General features: G+C 45.0%; 1 protein-coding gene and 1 long non-coding RNA gene across 6 annotated transcripts in view; one reads left to right on the top strand and one right to left on the bottom strand.

Annotated features, from left to right (window-relative positions):
• Positions 1-1,860: 1,860 nt before the first annotated feature.
• Positions 1,861-5,294, bottom strand: LOC131749827 (uncharacterized). The gene is made up of 3 exons (XR_009333793.2): positions 3,977-5,294; positions 2,423-2,573; positions 1,861-2,318 (listed from the first exon to the last, which is right to left on the bottom strand). It is a non-coding gene; the product is annotated as an uncharacterized lncRNA (long non-coding RNA).
• The window catches only part of ZEB2 (zinc finger E-box binding homeobox 2), a 128,370-nt gene continuing 113,783 nt past the window's right edge, over positions 2,145-16,731 (top strand). For 2 of the 5 annotated variants that reach the window (XM_059051715.2, XM_059051713.2), the window contains exons 1-2: positions 2,145-2,593; positions 5,178-5,319. In XM_059051715.2, the coding sequence (XP_058907698.1) occupies positions 5,247-5,319 (73 nt within the window). In that variant the 5' untranslated portion in view covers positions 2,145-2,593; positions 5,178-5,246. Of the gene's footprint in view, positions 2,594-4,132; positions 4,259-4,830; positions 4,849-5,177; positions 5,320-16,731 lie in introns of those variants that run through there. The other 3 variants (XM_067025968.1, XM_067025967.1, XM_067025970.1) reach the window with 3 other exon arrangements.

Below are 16,731 nucleotides of genomic sequence, written 5' to 3'. Positions count from 1 at the left end.
ACCTGGGGTCCTGGGGTGGGGTCTTGCCTGGAATTACTCCATGCAAGGGACACCTTTGTCCTGGAAATGGGGGAGGAAACGCTGAAAAGCAAACTTCTAGAGAAAGCTGGACTCGAATTTTTTTAAAATAAAAAAGTGGGGAAAAGTGGGAAGATTAAAAAAAAGGATATTAATAATAGAAATACATCTCAGAGAAGGAACTTGATAAGTCATATATTTATAGAGATAGAAATATTAAAGCAATGTAAAGCATAAAACTGAGAATGTGCCTGACCCATGGTGGAAATCTTTAACTTTCTTTTTTTATTATTAAATTTTAGACTGATGGTCTTGAATGCTCCTCTATAGGTAATTTATCTGAATGGGGTGGGGGAGAAGATTCTCACTGTAATAAATACTTAAGGTAGGAAAGAGGTGAGTCTGTACCAAGAGTGAACATTTACTTCCTTGCATCCGAAAGGAAGAATTGGTTGTGGTCATGCTGGGTGGCTACTGCTCCCCGCCCCCCCCCCCACACACACACCAGTAAACATACAAAACACAAAGCCGTGCACCTCTGGGAGTGTGGATGTGGTAACCCATGGGTGGCTTTTCCCTCTTCTGAGTGCAATTGCCAATGACTCTTGCATTCAAAGTCTTGCTTTAGGCACACATTCAAAGCACAGTTCAAAGCAGTTTATCTTCATATAAGTAAAAGTCTAGTGTTGGATCAGGGTTTTATTTGTTTCAGATTTCATCAGACTGAAAACAGGGGGCTGTAACATATTAACAATATTAAAGCAGAAAAAAATGGCATGAGGCTGTTCTTTAGTCCTCTTGACACCTCCACCTTTACCTTTGCAAGGAAGCCCAAAGGCTGTGGGACTGAAAGTTTATTTGTGCTCTGAGGTTCTCAAGTACTTTCACTCTTAAAGAAAAAAAAAGAAGAAGAAGAAGAAGAAAAAGCCTCACAGTTCTCTAAGAAATTGAGCCTGAACCATTGGAGGCTAAGAGATTTCTTCCTTTTCCGATAAATGCCTGTGCTTGGCATCCTCAAATTTGGCTGTCTTTATTTACTTCTATATTAGTTCCAATTATGTGCAGTGTAAACCAGCTTTTTGATTAACAAAACAGCAGAGCATTGGTTAAGAACACTTAAACTTCAAAAAAAATTCCCCTGGGAAGTGGGCTCTGAATTGGTTAATAATGTGCAGTACTTGCTAAATTGCTGACTTCCAGATGTGGAAAATATCTTTCTTGTTTAGGACCTATGTAACCTGATTGGATTACGACAGAAGCGTCACGTTGGAAGCTTTTGAGTGATTATTTAATTAACCATACAGTAGAAAGCTGTATTCTCCAGGAAATCCCTTCCATATTTACATAACCAATCCCTTCAGAGCAAAGGTGGAGTCTTTTCTTTTTAATTTTACTTTAATTGCAATATCAAAAAATATATACTCCAAAACTTAGACCCCATGCCGTTTAATATGGTGATCTTCCTTCGCTGCTAAGTTCCTCTATGGCCTTTCTCCTTTTCCTCCTGCCTCCCTACACCCACTCCCTCACTTTGTAGTGAGGTCTCCGTGAGATGTGGAGAGATTCAGAGATCGGTCAACTCAGCAACTCAGCGCTCTATGTTAATTTACTTAAGAGACCCCTTTAAAAAATGCCAAACCACTTTTTAGTATTGGGATCCAATCCAGAAATTCATATCACACACACACACACACACACACACACACACACACCGCAACACACACGCTCTAAAATGCAGTTCACATGAAGCTTTTTTTTTTTTTTTTTTTTTCTGGCTTGGCATCTTAAAAGAAAAAAAAAAATTAAGAGAAAGGGCAAAAAATTTAGTTCCAGAAGCCGTGCTGAGAAATCCACACAATTTAATGTGCATCTCAAATCTGGTCATTAGAGACATCTGTATAAGAAGAGGCGATCTGGATTGAGGAACCGGGATCTTTCCCTTTAACTTTCGCCCCTTAGAGTTCTCCAGTTCTGTGAATGGTGTGCACCGTTTTCCGCCCTGTACTCTGTAGGATTTAGTGATGAGGATAATGATGCCAAAGGCTTGACGGGGGGGGGGGGGGGGGGGCGTGGAGAAGGGAGGGAGGGAGGCGAGAGGGAGGGAGAGAGGAAGGGAGGGAGGTGGAATTTCATTTCTTCCACTAAAGCGTTTGCGGAGACTTCAAGGTATAATCTATCCCAGATCCTTTCCCAGAGAGAAACTTGGCGATCACGTTTTCACATGATGCTCACGCTCAGGGCGCTTCAATTATCCCTCCCCACAAAGATAGGTGGCGCGTGTTTCAGGGTCTCTCTCTCTCCTACAGAAAAGAAAAAGAAAAAAATGTCATTAGAAGAGGCGTAACACGTCAGTCCGTCCCCAGGTTTGTGTTTCCTGGAGTGGCCGAAAGAGATCAGTTCTAACCTGCTCCGCAGGAATAACGGTCCTGCCTCCCGACACTCTTGGCGAGGTTTTGTACAGTTTGCTCCGGGAGCTGTTTCTTCGCTTCCACCTTTTTCTCCCCCACACTTCGCGGCTTCTTCATGCTTTTTCTTCTCACCATTTCTGGCCAAAACTACAAACAAGACTTCGCAGGTAGGTTTTTTTTCCCCCCCTTTTCTCTCTTTTTATTCCTTTTCGGCATGGTCATCCCCCACCCTCCTTTTACGATTTTCTCCTTTTAAGTGGGGATGTGAGTCTGAAGTGAGGAGGAGTGTCTGTGGGTAGGAATTTCAGGTGGGTTTAGCTCCTTTATGGCAAGCTTTTCCCAAGAGTGACTTCTTCGATTTCTCTTGCACTCCCTCTCTCTCTCTCCTTCCTTTTCTCTCCTTTTTTCCTCCCCCAAATAATTTGCCCTGTACCTGCCCATTCAGGTAACCAAAGGTGCCTTTTACTACCCAGCCTGGGAAAAGTTTTATTGAGAACTATGTGGTTGGAATAAAAACTCTTCAAGGGGAGAGATTCTGCTCTATTTTCACGTCTAATTCCAATTCATTGTATTCAGCAATTAGAACTTGGCAAATACCTGTTAATAATTACAAAACTTGATGGATACAAACCTACCAAATTCGGGAGCAAGTCTTTCTCTTAGCTATGGCAGTCCAACCTTTCCCACTGAAGAAGGCTGTTTTCTAAGTAGAAAGTTGCCTGTTTTTGTCTGCTTAGCGAGTTTCATTTCTTTATTTCATTCTTTGTGTGTGTATGTATGTGAAGTAACACCTCACTTCTGTGATGATAAATAAAGAAGTGAAAGTCCTCATGGAACTTGAGTCGTTTACCAAAGTGGGGAGGGGGGGGAGTCACTACAGCTGGGAAGAAAACTGCCGTCAGGATATTAGGGTTGTAAATGAAGGATAACTTTTGAAATTGTACTTCAAATGGCAAAGTATTAATGATATAGACATGGATTTCACAGGAGACATAGACACACGAAAATATCCCATTCCACACTTTGGCACTGAAAAGTCGAGAAAGAGAGCAGGAGTTCCCAGAAGCAGTGGTGAGCCCGGCTAACATGAATGTGTTTATCTCCCACCTTCTTATATATTTTACATGCTCCCCCTATAATGATGAAGGCAAGATTACTAACTCCAGAGTTAGAAATAACAGGCAAAGCTAAAGTTTACAGCACAAATGCCCTGTCTGTCCCTCACACACACACATGCTCATAAAACTAGCAGCTTACTTTATTAAACATGTATTTATATGCAATCGTGTGTAAGTCTCAGCATGAATACAGACAGGCCAGCTGCTTCCTCCCAGACACTTGTGTGACCACTGCTTTATTTCAGGATTTTCCCCAACAATTTCAAATCCATAGGAAAGCCAAGAAATAACAAAATGTGTCAAACTTAAATTAAAAGCCTCCCACTATGCCTAGGTTAAATTCAAGGTGCTTTCTAAATCATCCACTTCCCCTTCTCTCTGCCGCCCCCCAGCCCCACCCCTCTCAGCAAATGTGTGGAAACTGATACTCACTTTCCAGGTTTTCCGCAAAGCTTCTAGCACAGGAGACAATAGGTGCGGGGCGTGGGGACTGAGTGTGTTCGGCAGAGAAAGGGTTAATGGCCCTTGTGTTACAGTTTGCATCTGTTACATCTTTTATAGCCCCCTGTTTAAACTAATCCTCGAGGCACAGCATCTTCCCAACCTCCACCGAGTTGCAGGATTCTCCTCCTCTCCTGCCTGCCTCCGAGGTTCCCCTTCTCCAAGTTTTGACAGTTTCAGCTGAAAAAATGCAGCGCCTCTCTCGATTTTTAGGTACAAAAGTTTCGAAGCCAGAAAAGGATACGATCATTTAGTCGAGCTTAAAAGTATTGCCGTATAGCGGTTGGACTTTCTCTTTCCTTTCTTGAGGGGAGAACATTTTCTCCTGGAACTCTTTAAGTGAACTAGGGCGGGGGAGCATGGGTGTGAGTGAGGTGGGGGGAAATAAGTAAATATTGTCAAAGCGGCGAAGGTGGCGGCGGCGGCGGCGGGGGGGGGGGGTGCTGGGGGGAGGGACAGTGTCCGAAGAGGCTTATAATTATATTTCTTATTGCGGCGTGAAACGGGAAATCCTAATTTGGGGGCGGGGGTGTGAGGGGGAGGAAGAGACAGTGCCTCGATCAACTCCGACAGGGGAGGGGAGGGGACGCGGGGCGAGTGGGCTTCCTATAATTACTATTATCAATTTGACCGAGTGTGCTTCATCCGGGAGTTGTTTCGCGTTGTTTGTTTGTTTGTTTGTTTGCTTCCTCGGGGGAATGGGGAGGGGGGGGTGAGTGGGGGGGGAGACAAGATGAGAGCTACAGAGAGCCTCGCCTCACCCCAAGTTCCCGAGCCGGGCTGAGGACTTTTCGGAGGAAAAGGTCCGCCTAGCCCTGAGCTAAGCAGCCTTACTGTACCGCCGTGTGCATTCCCTCATACGGTCAGGAGTTATGACTCATTTTGAAGATGTAATTCTTGTCTCTCTCATCCCCTCGCGGGTGCAACACACCAAACAGTAACAAACACAAAGCGCCTCGGGGCCAAGGCTGGGGGTGGGAGGCGGGGAGGGGGGCCGCCGGAGTTTCGCTTTGGCGTTGGGGGTGCCGCGGATGGGTGCTCGCCGGGGCCCTGGCCCGGCTCCCCTGGGCGGCCCGCGCGCGTCTCAATGGGCGCGGGCGATGCCCACATTGTCGCTGTGTTTGGTTGCTAGATCGAGCCTGCGTGCTGCCGAAGCAGGGCGCCGAGTCCATGCGAACTGCCATCTGATCCGCTCTTATCAATGAAGCAGCCGATCATGGCGGATGGCCCCCGGTGCAAGAGGCGCAAACAAGCCAATCCCAGGAGGAAAAACGGTAAGAAGCGGCCCGAACCAAACTTTTCCGGGCCGCTCCGCGGCTCCAGACCCGGGGAGAAGGTGGGGGAAAGGGAAAAGCAACCGAGGCGGCAGCCGCGGCGGGCGCCCAGGGCTCGCGGGCGAGCCTCTCTTCGCGGCCGGCGCCGGAGCCCGGCGCGCGCGGCGACTGGACGGGGGGCGCGGGGGGGGGGGAGTTGGGGAAGTGCCGGGCAAAGTGAGCGTCGGGCGCCGGGGGGCTGCGAGCGCTGGGGTCCGGCCGGGGCCCAGCGCCCCCACCCTCGCCGCCCTCTGCGCCCCCGCCCGCCCTCCCTCCGCCTCCGCCTCCAGCTCCACCAGCGCCCGGCCCGCCGCCGGCTCTCCGGCCGGGCTGCGTGAGCGTCCGGCGAGGGCAGGGCGGGGGCCCGGGCGGCGGGTCGCGCGGGATCCCCGGGGCGGGGGCGGGGCGGGGTGGCAGAGGGACTGCAAGAGCGGGAGAGGGGGCCCGGGGCTGTGCCTCTGGCAAGGCTTAAAGTTTCTTTGCCGGAGTCGCCCGGCCGCCTCTCGGTACGCCAAGTAACGGTCCGCGGGCAGCGGGGCCCGGCCGGGCGCGCCGGGACCCCGGGGTGGGAGGGACTCGGCCGACCCCGCGCGGGGTCTGGCGAGGTCCACGCGGGCTCAGGGGCGGGTGGTTCCTCTCCAGCGGGCGCTGGCCCCGCGCCGGGGGCTGGCGGAGTCGCAGAGCGCAGGGAGACTTTTCTGGGCAGTTTCGACATGGTCAGGAGTCCGTTATCCAGGCTGAGTCAAGAAGGAGGAAGGAGGTGCGGGTGCGAGGGGGACACGCAGAGCAGAGATGAGAGATCAAAGGCGTGACAGCTTAGTAGGTCCACCTTAGAAAAAGTCAGAGAAGGAACAGAGTGAGAGAGGGAGACAGACAGACACACACACACACACACACAGAGAGAGAGAGAGAGAGAGAGAGAGAGAGAGAGACCCCCTAGGTATTACCCCCAAACAAAATCGTGGGAATAAAAGAGAAAAGTGATTGGCAAGAGCGCAGAAGGCGCCTGGGGGAGGGGAGAGAGCTGGGGACCGGAGAGGGTGCCGGGGATAGCTGACGGAGGATACTGAGGTTTTTTTTTTTTTTTTAAAAAAAAAAAAAACCAACCCCCCAAAACAAACAAGAGAACTAGCGCCAGCTCAGACTGGGAAAGGAAACTTCTCGCTCCCCTCGCTCTCAGCCTGATCACCCGGCGCGGGGCCGCGTTGACGCTCCCGAACTGGACGCGGGGACGCGGCGCCGGCCCGGCCTCCGGCCTCCCGCAAGCCCAGCCCGCGCCTCACGGGGACCACCGGGGTCCCCTTGGAGCAACTTTCCTCTAGGGAAGACAATTGTGTGCGCCCCCGGCCTGCTCCGGAGCTGCGCGGCCCGGGAGGGGGCTGCTGGGGGCGCAGTGAGGGGCGCTGGAAGGAGAAAACACAAAGACGAGGGAATTTTGATTAGAGACAAATGATGCTTCTCTCTGTCTCTCTCTAGGTTTCGTGTGTGTGTGCGCGCGTGTACGTGTGCGCGTGTGTGTGTCTTTTGCTTGTTGTGGTAGAGGTGTCGAGCCATATGGGGGAGTGATAGAGGAATTTTAGTCAGAAACTGTTCGTTATGTTATCCTGCCTTTTCCCTTTGTGCTGCCTTTGATCTATTTGCTTGGCTTAGTATTACAAAAAAACAAGTACAATAATATATTCCGAGCTGCTTCCCCAAGATCCAGTTCAGGCTGCCTCTTTTTAAGTCTCTTTCTCCCTCTCTCTCTTTCTCTCTCTCTCTCTCTCTCTTAATTTAATTTTTTCTTCACTCTAGTGTCTGGCATTATTTAAGGTGGTCCTTACACTGGAGACCTCCCCTTCCCCATCTCTGGGTAATTTAGTAGACACTAAAATTACACCTAGTGCCCCCCTCTCTCTTGTGTTTCCTCTGTTCCTTTTATTAAATGTTGGTTATTGATTTTCTAAAATCAATGTCTATTGTGGGGCTTTTTTCCCCCCTTACAAGTATCTAAAGCACATTGCTGATCAACTGGATAACAAAAGCTTCGTGTCAAGGAGGCTTTTTTCTTTTTCTCATGTTAAACAGTCATTTTTTGAGAGAAAGGAAAATAAGATTTAAAGCAAGGTTCCCAGAAGTGTTCTTTTGCAGGAGAGACTATTTAGAATGTTTGTTTCTTCTTGTCTGCCTCCTCCAACCCCCTTCGGGATTTTGCCACTGTTGACCAGCCTGGCCTCCGCAGTGAAGTCGGGCTAGAGCCCAGGTCTGGAAAAACAGAATGCTCCAGGCTTCCTGGGAGCCCTGGGGGGGTGGGGGGGGGCTGGCAGAGGGGGAGGCCTGCTGGGGGCTTCGCAGGTGGAACAGAGCGCCAGGGAGGTGCTCAGCCGTGGACACTGCTTGGTGCTCAGAAATGGACACCATTTCCCCTCCGCCCAGCCACTAACTTGGGAGAAGCCTCAACACTCCGAAGTGGAAAGTTGAATTGCACATTTTAAAGGCATTTAGCCCAGACCCTGCACATTTAACAGCAATAATTATTTCCCAATAGTCTGTGGGAAAACATGCTGTGTATTGGTTACTTGTCAGTGTTTTTGCTTTGGGTTTAATCTGACTGAGCAATGTCCTGGTTTTGAGAAGCAAGTAGAAGAGTTTTGTCCCCTCTTTCTTCATTTTCTTTCTCATCAAGCACGTATCCAATGGCTTTCCCTTTGGGAATTGCTAGGATTTATCTGAACTGAGTGGATTTTTCTTCTTTCCTGGATTCATGGAAAAGATGTCACTTTTGAGCTTGTGTCTTTGCTGATAACACTAAATATGATGATGCTTATCAAAATCATATAGAAATTCCTGGAAAGGAATAATGGTACTACTAATCATAGAAGTAGAAGCTGCGTGGGGAAAAAAGAGAGAGAGAGATGGTCATCCAGGAAACTAGAATGGCACTTTATATAATTTTAATGAAGTCAACAGTGTATATATAGACTAAGGCGACTAGGAGATAAAACGTGTAAAGCAGTATGTGTGTGTGTTTGAAAGGCTGGTCAAGAACGTGGGTTAGAAGACGATGCTGTATGCGATTATTAAAAAGCAAAGGAGAAGGAAGCAGTTCAAGGAAAACAAATATACAAAGAGAAACAAGAATCTAAAATCCAGCCTTCAAGATTCTCAGGCTAGCAAGATGCCTGGCAAAGACAGTGCCAGCGCCAACTTAATCCATAGCGGACAGTCTCCTTTCCCCCACATGGAAAGGATGAAATCTCTTCCCAGAAAATAAGATGTGCAGGAGGGAAGGGGGAGAGGGGTGAGGGGGAAGGAGGCAAAAAGCAAGTTGCCCGAAGACAAGAATGTGTGTCGGTTTCAAGAAAGTTCAGTCAGATGATCTTCGGTCGCCTGACTCACTTTGTAATACTTTCACTGAAGCTGGAGAGGAGGGGGAAAACCCAGCCCCCCTTTTCATTCCCCTGATTATACCCCACTATCTCCACACAGCCTTCGAGGCAGAAATGAGCACTTATGAGCAGGAGATGCCCAGCGGCTGCCTGCCACTGGGGCGGCCGGGTTGTAACTTGCAAAGTTTGTTGCTTTAGCCCCTGATTCGGGCTTGGGCTCCTGGGGATGCTCCGGCTACCCTCCTGCCTCCTGTGGAGCCTGGGAGGAAGGGCCTTCCTCCCCAGCCCATCACCTCCCAGCATCAGAAAAAAAAAAAAAAATCACACAGACACATTGCACGTTTTCACAAAAATCAAACCCGGAAACTGCTTGTTTCAGAAAAGGGAATGAAGTTGTCTTTTAAATGAACACTGAATTAGGAGTGGTGGGTAAGAGGAAATGGCAGAAAGAAAGAAAAGTTAAATTTGATTTTTCTTCAAAGTTTCAGCTAAAGGGTTAGGCATTGTATGGTAGAGTGGGGGAGGTTTTTACCTATGCCTTTGGTCTCTGATTTTCAGTGGGAAAGAAAAGGGATAAAGTTGGATGTTTTCAGGGCTTTAGATCCTAGAGGAGAAACAATCAGATGAGCAGAAATGATTATCCCTGTTTAAGATAAGCCCTCACTCCCTTAACCACTTCCTGAAAGGGAGTGGAAGCGCTGGTGGTGATGCTTAGAGGCAGTGGAGGACCGAAAAGTTGTTCCCTTTTCAGAGATGCTTAAAGGAAAAGGAAAAGAAATGCAAACAGCCCCTTCTTCAAGATGTGGCTCCTGTCTTTCCTTTCTGAGAGGTGAAGTTGGCATGGGGCGGCCGTGAGTCAGAGCCCCTCAGTGCACTCTGAGGCAGGGAAGTTTCCTTCGGATTGCAGTCGGTTCAGACTTGGTGATCCTTGCAAGTGTGGAAATCTTTTGCAAGTAGCTTTCTTATAAAGTTGATGAGGTTATAAGGAGGCTGTTTTGCTGACTCTCAAAGCACTCAGAGGCAGTTTATGTGGCAGGTACCAGCTCTAAGAGTGCTCCAAAGATATCGGTCTCCATCCTTTTCTCCTGTGAAGAGCTTCTGCAAGTTTTGTCATGCTGCACACACACTAGGCTGGGGGCTATGTATCTAGGCTGATCTATTTGTTTTATTTTGGTTTGTAAAAATTCAGGCAATTGGGGTAGAAACATGCCTTCCTTCGTAACAGAGCCAGCAGCCTGCTGGCATCCAAAGCGTGATTCTCCACCCGGGGTAAGGGTGGGCTAAGGATTTTAAACTTTACATTATTTCTCTGTTGCCACATAAAGATAAATTCACGTCTTCAAGCATTTATTTCCAAATACGAATAAAGCCAAGGTTAATGTTCCCCAGTAAACTGCTATGTCATATGTTTCAGGTGCTTCCTCTCTTGCTTGCTTAATTTACTCCAAGTAAAGAAAATTCCAAGAGGTTATCAAAGACCCTAATGCTGTATTAAGAATCTTTCCTGGGAAAAATGTGTGTCTACCCTGAAGGTAGGAAAGGAGGGTGTTGCTAAGCTCTCTAAGCAGTGCCGCGTTTATTCCAAGATGTGGGAGATTCTCTTCCTTACAACAGTTTTTGTCATCTGCATTCTTCCAAGGCTTTTAAAGGTGCATTTTCTTCCATGTGAAAGAGAACTCTTTGTCCTTTTCCTCCCCAGCACCGTGGCTTCCCAAGGTAGACACTATTTTGTGCCTGTCACAGAGAGAGGGAGTGCAGGTTTGCAATGCTCACAGACAATTGATTGTCTGCCCTAATGTGTTTCATTTACATGTTTATAACGTCAATGGTGCTGGGGTGTCCACTGTACCATTCATTCCCGCATTCCCACAAGGGGGCAATTGTCTGAATGGCTAAGTCAGACACCTTTTTGATTGCTCTTTGGTTGTCTTTTTAGAGCAAAGAGATAAAGGGGGAAAATCTGTGATGCAGAAACACTAGTTGAAAATATACAGAATTAAATGTCACCACAAAAGCAGATGTTAACATAAGCCCAAATAGGCTTTTTAGGCAAGATGTGAAGGTTGAGAAAAATAATTCAGAGCAGCGGGAAGGATGATTTAAAACCAATAAATATAGCCCTATTCCCCCTCCCTATTTCTTTTCTTTCTTTAGCAATCAGAAGATGAAATGTGATTTTCCTTTTCATTTTTAAGCCTTGAAACATCTAGGCACCTCTTCCTTACTTGTATGTTTGCTGTGATTTGTGAAATTGTATACATTTACATAGCTCTGTTTATGCCAACAACATCAGCTTACCAGTTGGAAAAAATCTATTGAATGACTGTTTGGGCTGTGGGGAGTGTAAACTTTTAAAAAGTAAGATCCAAGTATTTCTTCATCAAGCCTTTTTTAAAAGGCAAGTACTAATAATCAGTAGACTCTGTGGAAGTCTTTGCCTTAATAGCTACGTTCTGAATACTTTCATCTTGGGTGACAGTCAAGTCAGAGTGAGAGCTCTCAGGAAAAGTGTAACTCCTAGTTACAAAGTGAATAAAGAATTTCGTTTTAAGGTGTTCTGTACTGTTTTTATACTGTGTGTGTGTGTGTGTGTGTGTGTGTGTGTGTCATGTTTCCTCTGAGGGAGGTGAGAGGAAAAACCATCCACGCGTGTGTGTTTTGGCTTTTCTCTTCACGCAGTTCTCCCCTACATATTATGCATGTATGTAGCACACAGGAATACACCTGCTTTAAAAAAAAAAAAAAAAGATTTCACAGTTCAGATGGTGCCTGGCTGGTTCATTTAGGTAATACATCTATTAGAAGTTGGTCTGATTTCGCGTGTGGTCCATAAGGAAAGAAAATACTAACTCTTGTGGCATCTGGTGGGAGGTAAACACGGGGGGGGGCGCGCAGAGGACTTTTATAATTTTGAAGGAAATTGGGGAGGAAAAAAAAATCGCCAGTCTGTGAAAAGATTTTTGCCTCTCCGGGAAGACACACACAGTAGCTGCACCGTTAGCTGAACCCCTGACACGGCGGTCTTTTGAATGCCTTAGGTATGATTTCACTTTCGCTCACATCAATGCTGACCTGAATGCCTTTCATATCTGATCCGCTGTGTCTCTCCCAGTAAACATCCCCTGAGGGGAGAACAAAGAAAGGAGCTCTTCTTCTTCTTAATCACAATTCAGCCCTTTCACCGCCGGCAGGCTCCATTTGCATTCTGCCACAGAAAGCCAAGATGAAAAGAAAGAGAGAGAGAGAGAGAGAGAGAGAGAGAGAGAGAGAGAGGGTAGTAGCTGAGTAAAATAAGTGAGGTGTTTGTGGCTGTTTGTTGGGCTTTCCCTAGTTACCAGCCTTATATAGTTGATGCTTAACCAGGCCCTGTCCCTCCTGACAGGCATATAGTGTTACAAGATGGCATGTCTGTACTATTCATGGCCACCCGCTCAACACTTGAGGTAAAAAGTGTCAGAGAAGGATCAGATTCTCCCCCAGAAGCCTGTTAGACTTGGGTCAGGTGTGTGGACTTCCCACTCTGGAGTGCTGCCTAGTATTTGGCTCTTATTGTTTACCTTCAGGCCAGGGAGGTGTGGGCCCTGGGGGTGGAGGGGAGCTGGAGAGCTCAGGAGGGGAGAAGGGGGAGAGTCTCCAGAGGCCCTGGTCTGCTTTCAATGATGGGTGTCTGGCCCAGAGAAAAAGGGAGAAGTTGCTTACACCCAGCCTGAACGCACTGATACATCTTCAGGAAAACTGGAAAAGACTTTCCCATTTTTCCCCCTGACTTTTTATGATAATTCATATTTTCAAATGAAAGGGGAAAAAAGCCAAGAAAGAAACTCTCAAATGAGCCAAAAAGGAAAAAAAAAATTCTCTGAAAAGAATTTTAGGGGGAAAAGTTGGTCTATTTTAAAAAGCTTTGAGGGCTGTAAAGTGCCACGTTTTTCACACCTTCTTCATACTTTTTTTTCAGATTTTTTTAGTATGTTTAACATTTGTGAGATGACAGCCTTTTTGTATCTCAAACTGGATGCTTCAAGATTTGTAGGGAGGGGTTGGTGGTATTCACGTTCTCTTGAGAGAGAAAGTTTATGCCTAAAGGGCTCCTTCTTACTGGGAGCTGTTTAAACCCTTGCAGGCGAACCTGTCAGGTTTTACTCTGTTATTTGCCTCCATTTTTAACATGCAAAAGTAACATGCAGTTAATGGTATTTGAATGAGACCACAGCAAGAGCAGAAACCTCTCGTGACAACTTTTCAGCTACATTATCTTGCTCCTAAACTGTCTTGTCTTTTTTTTCTTTCTGAAACCACTTTTAAGATACCAACAGTTTTTTCTTCAACAATTAGATTAAGCATATAATGTGGGCACACACGCACACACACACAACTTTGGAAGTGCGGTCGCTTCAAACAGCAGAGTGAATAATTGGAAGGGGGGCCTTTTGCAATAGACATTGTGACAGATTGCACTTATAAGAGCAAAACTAGCAGAGATATTAGAAGTTGTACACAAGCATGTGACACAGATTCCTGTTTTTTTTTTCTTTTTCCCAGAAGATTTACAGAATTTACAAAAAGAGATTATCCCTACACCTTCCACCCCTCCTATCCACCCCCATGACCCAAGCAATGAAGGATTTAGGCAGATTTACTTCAGTAAACACCTTTGGACACTTGGGGGAAAAGTGGGAGTCTGTTTGCAAAAGGAGGCTTTTGTTAAGTGAGGTACCGGGATAATGCTTTACCAGGCAGCTGTGATATGAACCTACCCAGCAATGCAGGAACACTCTTTAACTCTTTGAGTGCCTGGCCTTTTGCACTCAGTAGATAAAATCCTGGCTTGCCAAAGACACTCAGAATTCTGGCTCTAGCAGTTTGTTATTCAGACAAGTCTTGTAGACATGAAAACTGTTCAAGCTTTTAAGACAATGTGGTTTAATTAGATGAGGTGGACTTACATTGCTCCTAAGCCCTCCAAATGGTGGTTTATAATTGGCAAGGGAAAAGAAAAATAGAAAGGAATCAAGGCAACACATTAAAAATTCCAGGAAATACTTTAGAAAAGTTATTTTCATTTCCAGCTTTTAAGATATTAGACTACGGTAGCTAGAGGGAATGAAGCAGCTGGGGCCTCTCTCCTTACTATAAAAGACACCAGAAGTTTGTGATGAAGAAAGGGGTTTCAGCTGGAAAAGGTGTAAGAGACCAGCTCGGACAGTGACATTATCGCAACCCTCGCATCTTTTCAAGGGGGAAGTGTTGCCTATCTTTAGGAGCTTGAGAGGTCATGTGAACCTCAAGATTCAGGGCCTCAGGGAGGCTGTTACCAACTTGAGACTTTTCAGAGCAAGCAGAGAGACATTTCCAAGAGGAAGGAGTTAATGGTTATTTTTTGCTGGGCATAAGAATAACTTTTCAGGTGTTGCATTTGGGCTTAAATAAGACTGCCTTATTTCGTTTCGAAAAAGAGTGGAGGTGTCAATGTTCGAGCAGCCACGAATGTGTGAGAAAGTAAAGGGTATGAGACATGACAGAATTAAAGGTGTTTGCTATGTTGTTACACCGTGTGTCAGGCTGCAAGCTCCCTTTGTCACAGCCTCCTGGTGATTTGACAGCGCAGATCTACTTCCCTTCTAGGTGAGACAGCATTTTTAAACTGGAGTTATAAATATGGTACCCCCTTCACATTGCACCCAGTCTCCCAGATCCCTGAATCCTATTGGAAAGCATCTTGCCCTGAGACACAATGAACAAGTGCTGTATCCAGGGGGCTGTGCGCTCGGGGGCCGGGCATCGCCAGCATCACAGTAGCTGGCATTGACTGTTGTTTGGCAGGAAGGGCTTTTGCCAAATCATTCAATAATTAAGTTTTATGTTTTTTGTATGAATGACCAAGCATGCAGTATTCCTTTTCAAATCAAAGGGAGGCTTAAAATTACTTTTTGAACACTTTCAGACCATGGTCAGGTCACAGTTTGGGGGCTGAATTAAAATGATCTCATTCATGATCTAATTGAGGTTGGCAAAACCTTAGCAGTAGCAGGAGTACATAAATATAAATCAAAGACCAAAATTTAGCAAATCATATCATTTGCTAGAAATCTGCTCATGAATTATTCTCCCATTGCCAACCCAGAAGTTAAACTTTGTCTCCCCTCCACAATGGTAACTGCGCATATTTTTTCAGGCTCCTGACAGGAAAGTTAGAGAGGCTGAAAAGAGAAATGAGAAGGAAGATGATCAACGTCTCATCAGATATTGTGTATTTGTGACCCAAGAAAGTATGAGAGCTAATAAAGCCATGTACATTACCATGGAGGCTGCAGTCTGGGTTAGAAGTTATTTGGGGCTTCTGAAAACCAGACTTTGGAAGAGCAAGCAGCACATAAAGGCATGGGAGGGGAGCAAACATTTGAGAAAGATCTGATTGAACTTTGCTTTCTTTTTTCAATTGAGGAATGTAATCATCATAGTGATTCCTGATTTTTTTCAAACAAATTTAGTTCTATTACTGAGCTGAATCGAGAGAATGAGATTTGAAGTAGTCGTTAGAATTAAAAGACAGTACACAAATGTTGGCGTACATACTTAAGGTGCTTTTCATTCTTTTTTATTTTTTTGAACATTACTATAAAATTAAAACTCCAGATAATTTTCCTTATAATCCATGGGATTAAATGCCATGTTCTATTATATGTAATCCATTTTTAGTTGTTCTTCATTTTTCTTGGTTGCCGTGTGTTATTTCAGGTTAAACCCACACACAGTCTAAACTGGAGGAGACCTGATTCTGAACTTCAGTATTTTGAAGTTAACATTTTTAAGTCCCACTTAAATGAAGATATTCTTTCAAGCAAACAGTAAACACAGGACTGGTCAGTTTAGCAAACTTTATCACAAGAGCAAATACATGAAGTTGTGTTTTTAAATCATGAGGATAAAGGGGAAACATTTTTAAATAATCTCAGATGATGGAGGTGAATAACTGCATTCTTTTGGGAACAGGTAATTGACATTAATGATTTCCTGTGACAAAAAGGCAAAACGTATCCTAACATAAAAAAATATAATGGATTCCTCCTTAACATTGCTAATATAGCAATATAGTGATTTTTGTTCTTTATATACTGTTTCATATTTCCTTTTATAATCAACTCTGGGAAAGAAAGGTACTCCTGACAAGGTGATAGACACCCCCTCCCCAAAATAAGTAATCAATAACAGATCGACAGATTAAGATATCATGCTATTTAAGATCTGAGATTTTTTTCGCTCTCTTAAATGACTGAGTAAGTTTAAAGGAATATAGTGTCCAAGTGATCTACAAATGTAGTAGATAGCTTTCACTGTTTTTAATTTTAAATTGTATTTCTATTGTTTTATATATCTAAGTAACTGTAATCAAGGAAATTTTGCATTTTGCCTATTCTTGGAGGTACCTAAGTTTCTATTTTAGACACAAAGCACATCAGTGGAAGTGTTTCACATCTTGAGATTTCTCAGTTTTAGGAGGTGAGGTTTATATATAAAGAACTCAGTAAACTGTGTTTTCATAATAAATAAGCCCATTAAAAGGGGAAAATCTCTAAGCAAAATGGTTGTCCTCTAAAGATTTTCCATCACCTTTGCTCTGCTGATGGGAATTTGAAAACTAAATACAGCCTATGTGCACACACACACACACACACACACACACACACACACACACAGATGCAACCTAGGGCCCCAACTCTGGGACTTTTAAACACAATGTTATAGCTTGTGAGTGAGATACATTTAAGCAAAAATAGTAGAGGTGAAGAATTAATGCAGACTCCTGTTTAGTAGGATTTATTGTAAGAAAAGTGTTCCCTACGCCACATGACTCTTACAAAACTTACTTGCCCCTATTAATCTAAGCTTTAAGTGTATTATTTCGGATAAATTACAAGCTTTGTGCTTTTAAACTGTTTTCCTTCGTTTTCTTTTAATATTATCAACCTTAACACAGATTATGCTAAATTGATTGCAAATTATTATG

This window comes from Kogia breviceps, chromosome 2 (assembly GCF_026419965.1).
Source record: "Kogia breviceps isolate mKogBre1 chromosome 2, mKogBre1 haplotype 1, whole genome shotgun sequence".
NCBI classification, from domain to species: domain Eukaryota; kingdom Metazoa; phylum Chordata; class Mammalia; order Artiodactyla; family Physeteridae; genus Kogia; species Kogia breviceps.
The sequence above is the reverse complement of the archived record's forward strand: the minus strand, read 5'-3'. Positions and strand labels throughout refer to the sequence as shown.